Below are 13,010 nucleotides of genomic sequence, written 5' to 3' on the forward strand. Positions count from 1 at the left end.
GACATGGGAAAAGTGAAGGAGCAGCTGTCCGCTTCTGAATTATATCCTCGTGAACGGCTAATAGATGCTAAAAGTAAAGCAAATATTCTTGTCTCTGTTTTTGTGTGTAAGAGATTACGGTTAACGTTTCTCTCGTGTCTTTAGCCGGTCTGCAGGTTCAGGCTGACCTTCCAATCGGTGCAGCACGGTTGTGTTCGGGTGCTCGTCGTTCATTCTTCTGTCGCATGAAGTATAACAAAATTTCAATCAAAGTGGAAGAGAAGGAATCCCAGGGAAATGTCTCCAAAAAGAAAGGTGGAGATGTTACACAGCAGGTTTTATTAGGTCTAAATTCAAAAAAAGCTTTTTAATGAGTATGTTAATTGTGTTCTGCTTTTGATTTGTGTCTGCATCTGCTTTTAGAGTCGCAGAAGTACTGCACAGTCCACTGTACAGGCTACATGCGCAGCTGGCCGACCAGTCAGCTGGGAGCAGAAGGGGAGGGTGAAGTGGACAAGCAGGAAAGCTCCCACTTCAGCTGTCTAGTGGCGGTGGGACGCGTCCACAACCACTCATCTCCCCAGGTTAATGGAGAAGTCCGAGTTAAACCCACAGAGTTCATCACGCGCTATGCCATGGATGGCAAGTTCACCTTTGTTGATCAAAGGTAAAACTGGGGTTTATTGTCAAAGTGTGGCAGTTGTGGTGATTTTTACTTTTAAAATAACTATTGATTTTCAATCTGGCCTAATGTTTAAAAGTCCCAGAGAGTCCAGCGCACATTATTAATGTACAACTGGTTAGCATTTGTTATAAAACTAATTGGTTAGCTTATTGGTTTTTTCTTTCCTCATTTGTAGTTCATGTCATAAATAATAGTGCTCATCAACAGCTAGCTTGTGTATCTATAGCAACATAGGAAAAGTGGTAGGTAAAACATTCAGTTAACAGATTAAAAATGTTTCTGTTCTTGCTCTGTCTGAAATGTTTATGTTGTATGAATTTTTCCATTTTAAAGGAAATCTTAGTTGATGTAATAGGATGTATTTGGATCTCTCTTAATTATATTTCAATTTTCTTTGACAGAGCAACGACCATTCTAGGTTATCTTCCCCAAGAATTGCTCGGGACATCGTGCTACGAGTACTTCCATCAAGATGACTTACCCCATTTAGCAGACAGACATCGAAAAGGTGCAGTTTTTATTTATGTATGGGTTTTTTTTTTCTCTATTTTGGATATGTTTAAAGCCATTTCCATGTTTAACAAATGGTTTCATTCTTAGGTTTAATATAGGTCAGATAAATACCTAATTAACACAGAACTGCCAGGAATGTGGGTGTTTTGTTTGTTTGTTTGTTTGTTTGTTTGTTTGTTTTATTTTTAACTCCATCCTGCAGAAACTGCAGTAAAATTTTAAGTTTTTTTAATTTACAAATGATTTTAAATCAAAATTATTACAATTAATTAACAAACAAATACTAAGTAATATATCTCCATTCTTCCATTCTCCTCCACTTATCCAATTCATGGTTATGGGGGGAGGGGTGGGGGGTCAAACACATTATATTAAATGAATTACTGTAAAAGTAAAACTGACAGTTTAGCACACCATCCACACTGCTCCACCTCAGGCTGCAGCGCTTCATCTCCTCAAGCATGAAACCCATTTGACATGGCAGCTCTGCTCTGAATTTCTACTCTAGTTTTTACTCTGTTGTCCATGTGTTCACTCCGGCCTGTTGTACCCCAGTATTACATTCCATTGATGCAGAACGCGTCAATCCTTTATGTAACTATATATAAATTCATTTTACAAAAAGCCATGAAATGAGCTGATGGTTTTAGTATAAGTCAGGCTTGACCAACTTTAGGCCTCGAGGGCCGGTGCCCTGCAGGTTCTAGATCTCACCCTGGGTCCACACACCTGAATCAGATGATTTGTTCATTACCAGGCCTCTGGAGAAGTTCAAGACATGTTGAAGAGGTAATTTAGCCATTTTAAATGAGCTGTGATGGATCAAGGACACATCTAAAACCTGCAGGACACTGGCCCTTGAGGCCTGATTTTGGACACCACTGGTTTAAGTTATCTGATTTTAAAAGCAAGGGGATCAATATGTCCCTGTTGGCGGTTCTAGTGTTAAATGTCTGTATTTTGTGATCACTGATGTACTTTTAGGTTACAGCGTTATCTAAAGATTCTGTTTTCTAGTGTTTCTCTGACTTGTCCTCTTGTTGTTTTTCTTCCACAGTGCTGCGGAGTAAAGAAAAAATAGAGACAAACTGCTACAAATTCAAAACAAAATACGGCTCTTTTGTCACTCTGCAAAGTCAGTGGTTTAGTTTTGTAAATCCGTGGACCAAAGAACTAGAATATATTGTGTCAACTAACACAGTCATCTCGTGAGTATATGGTTCAGTGGATTTGTACATTTGCTTATGTATCTGTGAGTGCGTCTGTATATATGTGTGTTAGTTTGAATTTTGCTCTTTGCTCATCCTATGACCAGATATGATCCCAGTCGAGCAGGTCGGTCAGGAAATAAATCTGAACAGTCGAGCAATCCCAAGGCTTCTGAAGGTCTTTATAAAATTATTCTATCAACACATTATTTGGCTGTAGGGGGCCTTTTTCCCCCCCTTTCACTTATTTAACTCTTCTGCTCTGTCTTATTTTTTCCCTGTCAGACTGTAAAAAGTCCCCTCCTATTATACCGGGCATTTCCAGCACACCTGGGACTATGATATATGCCGGAAGCATAGGAACCCAGATTGCCAATGAGCTGCTGGATTTCAACAGGTATGTACTGGATATAATTACTTTAAAAACACACAAAGTCCAGCATCGGCATCTATGCTCTGGTTACTTGGTGTTGTTGTAGATGAAGGATACTGCTGTTTTAAGTTGTTCTGTGTGGGTTTCCTTTAGGACGAACTCATCACCTTCCAGTGGTAACGTCAGTCCCTTCAGTCTGCCACAGGACAAGTCCCCACAAATTCACAATCAAATCAGCAACAGCGTGAGTCATGCCGGCTGTTTATCCAATCAATCCAATCAACTTCATGCATCCTTAATGCATGAAGGAGCATTTCCACAGGTCCTTCCTCCCTGCAGCTGTCAGACTGTACAATCAAAACTGCTCCCAACAAACATAGAGGTTTACATCAGCGCTGTAACTTGCACTATTTTATCAACCGATTCACACTATAACCAGGGTTTGCCTCTTATCTGTATTTAATTTTATTTTAATTTAATAACGGTACAGTACTCTGTTTTTGGTAACCATTGTCCTTGATGTAAATATGTAAAAACTGTGTATGTTTCAGTTCTGTGTCTTGTGTACTGTTTGTTTGTATATGTGTCTTTCTTGCTGCCGTTACACCCAGATTTCCCCTTGTGGGACAATTAAAGGATTATTCTATCCTGGCTCACATAAAACATTTTTAGAAGCTGAACTATGTCTAAGATGTGATGTGAGGGTTATAGTGTGCTCCCTTTTGGTCTTCAGGTCCCAAATGGAGAAACATCAGACATGGAAATACCAGGAAAGTCCAGCTCGGAGAGTGAGCCTCAAGGAGCTGCATTCTCAGGAGGAGAGACTCTTATGGGTACTTCCACTCATCCTGTCTATAAACTTTGTTATAATAAACTGAGTCACTTGCTGTATTTATTTCTTCCCTATTGCAACCTGGTCACTTTTCCTTTTTGTTTTCACTCCACCTTACCCCAGGAGAAAATTCCCAGTTGGATTTGGAGAGCGTGGTTGGACCAGGCCTGAATAGCCTCAGCAGTGATGAAGCAGCTATGGCAGTGATCTGGAGCCTTTTGGAGACGGACACAAACTTGGGAGAAGCTGTGGACTTTGAAGAGATGCACTGGTCCTTATAGAATCTGCATTACAGTGTGAAACGGCACGCTGGAAAACACCCGGATCCTCATTTTGATGATGGCAGAAACTGCTTGAAGCTTACTCAAAGGAGCAGCATTCTGTTTTTGTTTTTTGTTTTTTTGTTTTGTTTTGTTAAAATTTAATATATTAGTTACTCTTCTCCACATAAGCTGTCTAGTTTTTGGGTGGCTGCTCAAACAGGAGCAGAATCGGCGACATTAAGGGACACCTGCTTTCCCTCTTCAGAAAGAGGATGTGCCTCTTAAACGTTGCAGCTGCCCGCCCACTCACCTTGAAACCCTGTTCCTCTCCTCCCTGCTTTCTTAAATCTGCCGTCAGCCTCAGAAAGGTTGAAGAAGCCGTGAACGCACAGAAGAGTGATATGATGTACATCATGATGGCTCTGGATCCTTGCTTCTATTTCTCTCCACCTACATTTAAACAAAAGTTGGGAGTGGTGACGCAAAAAACAATTGCACTGAATTGATTTCTTTTTTTCTTTTGTTTTTAAAGTTGTAATTTCATTAGGTACTGTATGCTTGACTAAAATGCAAGAGGACACCCTAAAAAACTGGCCAAGCTTTGCAACCCTTCCCTCAGGATCCAAAACCGTGGGTTTAAAGCTTACCGCGGCAGACCACACTTCCATAACCTCTACTCTCTTTGAGAGTCACCTAAAGACGTGGCGCTCTGAGATTTTCTCTTGTCAGTATCTGAACATTTTTCTCACAAACGGTGTAGTAACCTCTTCTCTTGTATGCTAACATATGTCGCTGTTTATATGTGGGGTCGATATGATATCAAACACCATGTCTTCAGGCCACATGTGTCTTAAAGGGATAGGTTGCATAAAAAGCCTCAGAATTTACTAGTTCCACCTTCAAAAAATTTTAGTTGATGAGCTGCCAGTTTTGATGGCTGGTCATTTATGAGCACTACAGTACAACTTCATGCAAATCAGAAGGGCACTTTAGAAGTGCTGATATTAAGGGTTGGTAGTGATGGTTGAAGAGCGAACCCATTTCACATCTTCTCAGTACGTGTTTGAGACTGATGCGAGTCAGGGAGTTATCAACTTTTAAGATTTTACACACTTCCCTGCATACTGTACAAGTAGTATCAGTACTTGTTCACCTCTGAATCTTTGTTCTTATTGTTGTCTCTATAGTCGTGCAGGTAAGCCATACCTTCTACCGTTTCTTCTTTTTATGCACTGACAGTCTGAGAACATGTTTATGTGCTTGTTATGTGTCACACAGGGTTGAAATGGATATGTTTGTTAAGGGATTGTGCTATGCAGAAGTGTCATTCCAAACTTTTTTCCCCCCTCCCCTTTATTTCCTCTTGTGTAATAGCCACGTGCATGACTCCTGAGTGTAGAACATTTGCAGAGCTGTGGTGTGACATTTGTGAGAACTTGAATGGTCCACGGAGCAGTATAGATCCCATTGCCATTTACCTCATGTAGAGTTTAGGATTGGCCATGCTTTCAGTTGCACATTCTAGCTTTTTACTAAAGTAATGAAACCTCTGATAGCCATGATTTGATGATCTATTTGTTAGTGATCCACTGCTGAGCGTGGCCATGAGTGGCTCTTAGTTATGGAGTTACCAAAGTGTTGTCGTATGCTAAATTAAAGGGTGTCGGCTTGAGATCCTGGTGAGACCAGATAATGTAGAAATTTACTTTATAGGTCCATTAAAATAAAGTTATTGCATTTGGCTGTTTTTTTTTTTTTTTGTTCTTTGTTTTTATAAGAAATTTAACAACTTGAGTATATACATCCCCTGTTATAAGTTACTTAAAAATAAATCCTCTATGTCTAAACATTTAGTGATTACACATTCTTTTAACTGAAATCTTTAACTTTAAGGAGATTTTTTTAAATTAAAACATGAACTACTGAAATCCAGCAAAATCATTTGGTTTGTGGCACATGGATTTTTATACCGTGTGTGTGCGTGCGTGCGTGCGTGCGTGCGTGTGTGAGATATACCAGTTGTCCACATATACCAGTGTTGTCCACTGAGCTTTCGGGGTCAAAAAGGCTGCACGTCTATGTGTTATCTTCACATAATCGTTATAATGAAACGGTGCAGTCTTAAAAAAAAAAGTTCCTGTTTGCTTCTTGGGAATACTTTTTTCCCCCTCATTTCTTGAAGGCCGCATCAAGATTTTTCAACAAGAACTCGTATTTCGAGGCTGGAAAAGCTTGTTGTGGATCATGCAGAAAATTGTCTGTTATGTCTAATCCTTGAATTTTTAAGGAGCCGGTTGATGGAGCAGCTGAACTCTCAAGAGGACTCCTCCTTACTTGTGTCCGGTCTGAAGTGCCTTTGGACACAAAATGAACCTCTACTGCTTTTTGGAAACGGTCTCCGACGTGGCGCCTCTGCAGACTTTAAAAGGAGGGCTGAAACGTATCACTGAATAAACTTGATGAAACGTGGCATGCTGTGCACATCAGAGATGAAACTGGAGCTGCACGTAGTTGCATCAGTGCTCTCTTTGTAACCGAACATGTGGAGCTATGAAGCTGTGCCATAGATGCAGACTGGTCCTTTTGAAAGGCAAAAAGTCAGTATTTTTTTTCATCCTGTGTATTGTGGATGTCATTGCATTCTTGTGAACGCCACTTTCCCAGAAAACTAAGGAATCGGCTCGCATCAGCTTATGTGGTTTATTAGTGATGAACCTTTTTAAAGAGGTGTATGTTTTGCTTCTGTCTGTTCAGAATAAAATAGTTTTTGTAAGGTAGGGGATGTTTTATTTCATGTCCGTGTCTGTGTGTAGCTGCATGTTGCTTTGGTTTTACTGATTTAATTTTTAAAAACAACTGCATTATTTGAAATGGAAAGTCGAGACTTGAGCGCCAGTTGCTCCACCAGAGGCAGGACCTGAACTCTTGGGGTTATATTTTCCAGGCTATTTGCCAGTTTGCTACTGCCGCTGTCCATACTGGTTTCTGCCACAAGTTTAGTCATGTTCGATATTCGGGCTCCAGACGATATTGTCTGGTGGATTATTGCTGCTATTATCAACATGTCTGGGCCGTCTTCCCAGGTTGTGAATAAATATTAGTTTACTGAAACTTCAGCTGAAACTTTGGTTGATTATTTATTTTTAAATGATTTTTTTGGCTCTGATAGAAACACCCTTCAGTCTGCAGTTGCATGGCCCTTGGTGATGTGCACTGTCTTGAGTAATTACATTGTTCTCTTTGTCCCCCCCACCTCCCCTCATGTGAGGAGATTAGCTCAGAGTAATTTGTCAGATGTGGTAAGGCAGTGCTTGGAGCAACTAAGAAAGCATAGCGTAAGCTGGGATTTCTGCAAAGTAAAGTCAGTGGTGAGTGCGGAGCTGCTTTGTCTTTACAGTATGGGCCAAGCCGCTGTCCGGACTTGTGGAAGAAGCAAGTCATATGTTACAGAGCTGTATGAATGGTTCAGGTAAGCTTTTGAATTTGTCTTAAATTTTTACAGGAAGTTGAAAACGGATGCAGATTTTCTTTAGCCTTAAATTGATTATTATTAAAGCAAGTTGGTTCTTTGTTTGAACCTGCTAGCTGGGTGGAGCCTTTCTGTGTGGAGGTTGCATGGTTTCCCTGTTCCTGCGTGGGTTCTTTTTAGGTAATCCAGCTTTCTCTCACAGTCCCAAGATGTCCTTGTTAGGTGAAGTCCTGAAACCCGATTGACCATGGGCGTAAATATAAGCTGAGTGATTGCCTCTGCGTTGCCCTGAGTTAGACTGGGCGACCTGTCCATGTTTTATCCAGCTGCTCAACACAGGGGTGAAAATGAATGAAATTTATAGAACAACTTAAAGAGATTTTTTTGTTCAAAACAATCCTTGCACATCTATTATCCTGGACTTCAATTCATTCTCTGACTGAAACAAGCAGTTTTGCCTCCTGAGCCAACTTTGCTTTGATTGGCTGCCCCTCCAAACAACAGGTATAAACAGCAGCTGAATGGGAGCTTTTGACCACATTAGGAAATCTGCTCTCACTGACATCATCCAGAGACAAGAGTATTACAAAAATCTGGAATGTAGTTTTTAGAGCAATCTGGCGCTCATTGTAATTACTTGCACATATGCTAATTTCATTGTTAAATAATGTTTGAGCATATTTAAAATAAGCATCCATCAGCGCGAGAGTGTACTTGAATTTGGGATCAATACATTTATTTTTACTCTTATTGATTTTAGCATTGTAGGAATTTCCAGTGTATTTAGCCAGATTAGAATTTGTTGTTTTTGCAGGCAAATCTGCAAAACTAACAGCATCAGCAACAAAGAAAAGTATTATCTCCTGTGGACTGATCAGCTTCACTCTGCCATGATGTCATTTGGCCTAATTATCTTGGCACTTGTGCCGCACTCTGTAAATAAGCTTTCAAACACATGTAATCCACACAGGTTGGGGATGGGTTGACCTTAATTCCACTGATTCTCAATTTAAGACACATTTTCTCTCAAATCAGACCCCTCTCTCAAACTACCCTTGTTTTCCAACTCCTTTCGTGTATTAAAACACAAACTGTTGTTTTTATCTGTGGCAGAAAGTTTGTTATCGAGTGTCCAAGTGGGCTAATCGCTCTTCACGAGTTTCAAAGGCATTTCTGTGATGGAACTGTGGGCAGTGAGTCAGCAGAGTATGCAGAACAGATTTTCCGCACGCTCGACAGCAATGGGGTAAGCATGACTCTATAGAGTAGGTCTATACAGTACAGGAGTCTTGAAAAAGTATTGAGTCACCACTCACTTCTTTATATTTTTGCCTCCATGAAATCCAGAATTGCAAAGTTTTAACCTCCTAAGACCTTAACTCTTTCATGGCATGCATTTTTAATTTCTCTTTGCTATTTGGGCTGATTGGGACCTGATGAATGTAAAAACAGTGAATTATGTGATTTTTTTTGATTTTTTTTAACCTAATTTTTGTTTCTAAGAAAAATGAGATCCACGTATGAGGACATTGGCTTTAAATTTCAATAGAACAGTGGCAGTATAATATCCCTGTAAGTGGATATCAGGCCCTTGTAGAGCAAAATGTAGTATTCTGGTCTAAAACAACCCAAAATGTGATATCCACATATGTGGACGCCAGGTCCTAGGAGTCTGTGAAGGTTCTCAGTCATCCAGGTCATTGTAGTCAAAGGAGCTTGCAAAGAAAAGCGTCTGGACTTCTTTAAGTTGCTTGAAGACGTTTCACCTCTCATCCGAGAAGCTTCTTCAGTTCTAAGGTCAAATGGTGGAGAGTCCCAGATATAAACCTAGTGGGAGTATCCCCCCACAGAGGGACAAAAGGACCCCCTGATGATCCTCTAGTCGCCTGAGCCAAGGTGTGAAACTGGGCGTGGGTCCAAATCAGCCAGAGTTTCGGGTGTGTTCATTGTGAAACCTGGCCCCACCTTATCATGCGAATTCCTGAGGTCAGATGGCCCAGGATGTGAGTGGGCGTTAAGGTGTCTGGGAAGGGATCTCAAAACTGGATTATAGATGGCAGAGAGTTGGTGTCGTAAACCCCCGCCTCTGTTCAAAGATGGTCGCTCACAGTGGACATAGATGGCTTCTTTCACTCCTCTTTCAAACCATCTGTCCTCTCTGTCCAAAATGTGAACATTGGCATCCTCGAAAGAGTGTCCTTTATCCTTAAGATGCAGATGGACTGCTGAGTCTTGTCCTGTGGAGGTGGCTCTTCTGTGTTGTGCCATGCGCTTGTGAAGTGGCTGTTTGGTCTCTCCAATGTAGAGGTCTGAGCATTCCTCGCTGCACTGTACAGCATACACCACATTGTTAAGTTTGTGTCTTGGCGTTTTGTCTTTCGGGTGAACCAGTTTCTGTCTGAGCGTGTTGCTGGGTCTGAAATACACTGGGATGTCATGCTTGGAGAAAACTCTCCTGAGTTTCTCTGATACACCGGCTACATAGGGGATGACAATGTTGTTGCGTCTGTCCTTCTTATCCTCCCTCAGGTCCTAGGAGGTTAAAGTAAACCTGAGTAATAATTATCCAGGTCTTCCAAAAAAGTATTCATAGAAAAACCCACTTTTTTTCACTCTTTGTGCCTGAAATATTTTAGAGGAATTATTTTTTTCACTTAACACTGAATCATTCAGGCAATAAAAGGGCACCTAATTCAAGGGATGAACCAGTGTTGTCTTCACATAAGTTTAACGAATAGCCCATTTAAAATTGTATCTGTAGGAAGCCTGGGAGCCAGTCTCAAGAGTACATAATTTGTTCCAATATCTTTGGATTCAAAGAGATTCAAGATTCAAAGCGTTTATTGTCATTTAATCTATGAAAAGTGCCAAAAATTAGATATTTTGACAGGCATAAATTTGTGGTAGTTTTGCTCAGAGATGCATCTGGGCCTTCAGTTGATCCATCTATCAGATTATCATGCTGAAGCTTAACCTCCTAGGACCTGGTGTCCACAAATGTGGACATCACATTTTGGGTTATTTAGACATAAATACTCAATTTTGCTCTACAAGTGCCTGATATCCACTTACGAGGACATTATACTGCTACTGTTCTATCGAAACGAATATCCTCATATGTGGCTCTCATTTTTCTTAGAAACAAAAATTAGGTAAAAAAAATAAATCTTGTAATTCTTTGTTTTTACATTCATCAGGTCCCAATCAGCCCAAATATCAAAGAGAAACTAAAAGCGCATGCCGTGGAAGAGTTCAGGTCTTTGGAGGTTAAAGAGAAATGGTCTCGGTGGAAGGGTGTCTGTGAAGAAACCATTCATATAGAATGGAAACAGGAAGAAAAGGCTGAGGAATGAAAATTACACAAGATCTGGACTGAAAATCAGCTAAAACAGGTCTGGTGGCAAGATGAATCCAAATGTGAAATGTTTAAATGATTGTCAGAATGTAGGGGTCATGTCAGGGGATGGGTACAACAGTGAGTGTGTAGAGCCATTTTCTAAAACGCAATGGAGGCTCTGTAGGGGGCGGCCGGTGGTGGTGGGGATCTTGTCAAAATTGATTAAATTAAGAGTGCAAAAAGTACAATCACATTTTGATCCATCATACAATACCATCTGGAAAGACACTAATTAGCAACAGCTTCGTTTCTCAGGATGGGGTGGTTGACTTCAGAGAGTATGTCATGGCCATCAGCATGCTTATTGAAGGTTCAGCTGTTGAGAAACTGCGCTGGTCATTCAAGCTCTATGACAAAGACCGAGACGGAGCCATCACAAAGGAGGAAATGCTGGAGATCATGCAGGTGTGCAGGCTCTGTGTCGTGGTATATAAAACAGAAGATGTGCCAGATGTTGCAGTTCGACTGATGTGAATTTCTTTGTTCGGACAGGCTGTTTATAAGATGAACGTGGCTGCTGGTTTAACCAAACCGAACCCACTTACAGCTGAAGAATGCACCAGCAGGATATTTGTGAGATTAGATAAAGACAATAACGGTGAGGAAAGGTGGCGACTTTTCCCTCCTTTTTGCGTGTAATCATACTGCAATGTTATTTCTATGTGTATCAAAGTTGATTATATATGTTTCTATAGAAAAGGTAAACAATCCAATTTAAAAAAATAAATAAATCCACCACTAAAATGTGGTTTGTTTTTAAAAGTATCTTTAGTAACAACTTTAAACAATAAAAACATCCTTGAAGCCTAATAAGGCATCTAATTGAAGACAAAACTGTAGCATGTTTGATGCTGATTAAAAATAACAAAATGCAAATGGGTTGCTCAACCCACAAAATAAGTAAGAGGCAAAAATGTTAATCTAAAAGATATGATTTGCTCTTTTCCATTTTGATATAATTAAAGGCAACCAATACTCTGGATAATATACATATTATGTAACCAGAGGCATATTTTACTGACGGTGGTTCCCCAAATTTAGCCCCAAAACTTTCCATTCACTAGTATCAACCCTCACAGACAGATTATTAACAGTCAGTCCAGTGGTGTTTGTCTAATCGGTACCCGTCCTTGCAGCAATCATCAGTCTGGAAGAGTTCATAGAGGGAGCGCTGGATGACAATTGGATCAGAGAGATGCTGGAATGTGACCCGAGCACCGTGAAGGTGGGGAGGCCGCTGAAGAGGGACATCGCTTTGGAAAACCCACGGTTAATTTGAAGTGGTTCACTATTTAGGCACACTGGACCAGCCCGTGTTTGGGCTAAAAATTCAAGGAATTAAATTCTATCTTCATCTATTGGATAACTTTGTCGTAGCTGCTTTAGAGTGCTGTAACATTTGGAGCTTATTTTATCAAGCTTCCACAAGCTGAAATGCCGTGTTTGTGTTTTTATGTATTGCTCTGTTCTGGGTTATTAATGTTCCTCAAACATACCAGATTTTAGAAAAAGTATGAATTTACATATGTAAATCCATAATGTACACATGACACATGTGAGTGAAAAAAGAAAAAAAAGAACTGTTATTATAAATTCTGCACTTGTGGACAGATTAACTTGCACAAAGTAATGGACCCTAATAACATTATCAGAATCAGAAAGGGTTTTATTGCCAAATGTTGAGCAGGTTTACAACATTAGGAAATTGCTGCGGTGCTTAGTGGAAAAAAAACATCATTTTTAAACATGTATTTTTGAAATTACAGGACAGTAAATGACCAATGTGACTTTTAAAAAATGTAATTTTTACACATCTATTTCTTAAAATTTACGCTCGGAGAATCATGCTATTATTATTTTTATTTTATTCTATTTTATTTATGTATTTATTTATTTTTTCGTCACTGACACTTTTACACCACTTGGTGTCGCCTGTACTTCTTTAAAGCTCACTAGCCACAAAAGTAAGGCTTCCAAGAATTTAAGGAATACGTCTCTTCCCCGATTCAGGAAAACATGGGAAATTTCACTTTTGCGTTACTTAGCTCGACGGACCGCTGTGTGTGAAAGCCGCTGTTGGTTGTGACTATTCCTACATCAAGATGACAATAAAAATGTTTGTTTTGTTTTTTCCAAACAGTTTCTGGTTTCTCTGAATCATTTCCCGTACCGGAGATGACTGAATCTCCCGCAGAAAACTCACAGCTCCTATGTTAGGCACGTTACAGTGAACGCACCAGGACTCCCATTTAAATTCCAGGCCAATCCAAGCCTGTAGTAGGGGTGGGATT

General features: G+C 40.1%; 3 protein-coding genes across 3 annotated transcripts in view; 2 read left to right on the forward strand and 1 right to left on the reverse strand.

Annotated features, from left to right (window-relative positions):
* The window catches only part of slc17a8 (solute carrier family 17 member 8), a 10,170-nt gene extending 9,944 nt beyond the window's left edge, over positions 1 to 226 (reverse strand). Inside the window, exon 1 of the mRNA XM_040026874.1 lies at positions 168 to 226. Within this exon, the coding sequence (XP_039882808.1) occupies positions 168 to 226 (59 nt within the window). The remainder of the gene's footprint in view (positions 1 to 167) is intronic.
* Positions 7 to 6,630, forward strand: arntl2 (aryl hydrocarbon receptor nuclear translocator-like 2). The gene is made up of 9 exons (XM_040025365.1): positions 7 to 294; positions 403 to 646; positions 1,066 to 1,172; positions 2,235 to 2,385; positions 2,493 to 2,563; positions 2,671 to 2,782; positions 2,912 to 3,002; positions 3,492 to 3,591; positions 3,714 to 6,630. Exons 1-9 carry the CDS (start codon positions 225 to 227, stop codon positions 3,869 to 3,871), a joined length of 1,104 nt encoding a protein of 367 aa, XP_039881299.1. The 5' UTR covers positions 7 to 224; the 3' UTR covers positions 3,872 to 6,630.
* Positions 6,631 to 6,744: 114 nt separating this feature from the next.
* On the forward strand, positions 6,745 to 12,860 carry si:ch211-245j22.3 (uncharacterized protein LOC563798 homolog). The gene is made up of 5 exons (XM_040025371.1): positions 6,745 to 7,322; positions 8,436 to 8,568; positions 10,975 to 11,124; positions 11,212 to 11,317; positions 11,856 to 12,860. Exons 1-5 carry the CDS (start codon positions 7,060 to 7,062, stop codon positions 11,996 to 11,998), a joined length of 795 nt encoding a protein of 264 aa, XP_039881305.1. The 5' UTR covers positions 6,745 to 7,059; the 3' UTR covers positions 11,999 to 12,860.
* The last annotated feature ends 150 nt before the right edge of the window (positions 12,861 to 13,010 follow it).

The sequence above is a fragment of the Simochromis diagramma genome, unplaced genomic scaffold (genome assembly GCF_900408965.1).
Source record: "Simochromis diagramma unplaced genomic scaffold, fSimDia1.1 OVJJ01000293.1, whole genome shotgun sequence".
NCBI lineage: Eukaryota > Metazoa > Chordata > Actinopteri > Cichliformes > Cichlidae > Simochromis > Simochromis diagramma.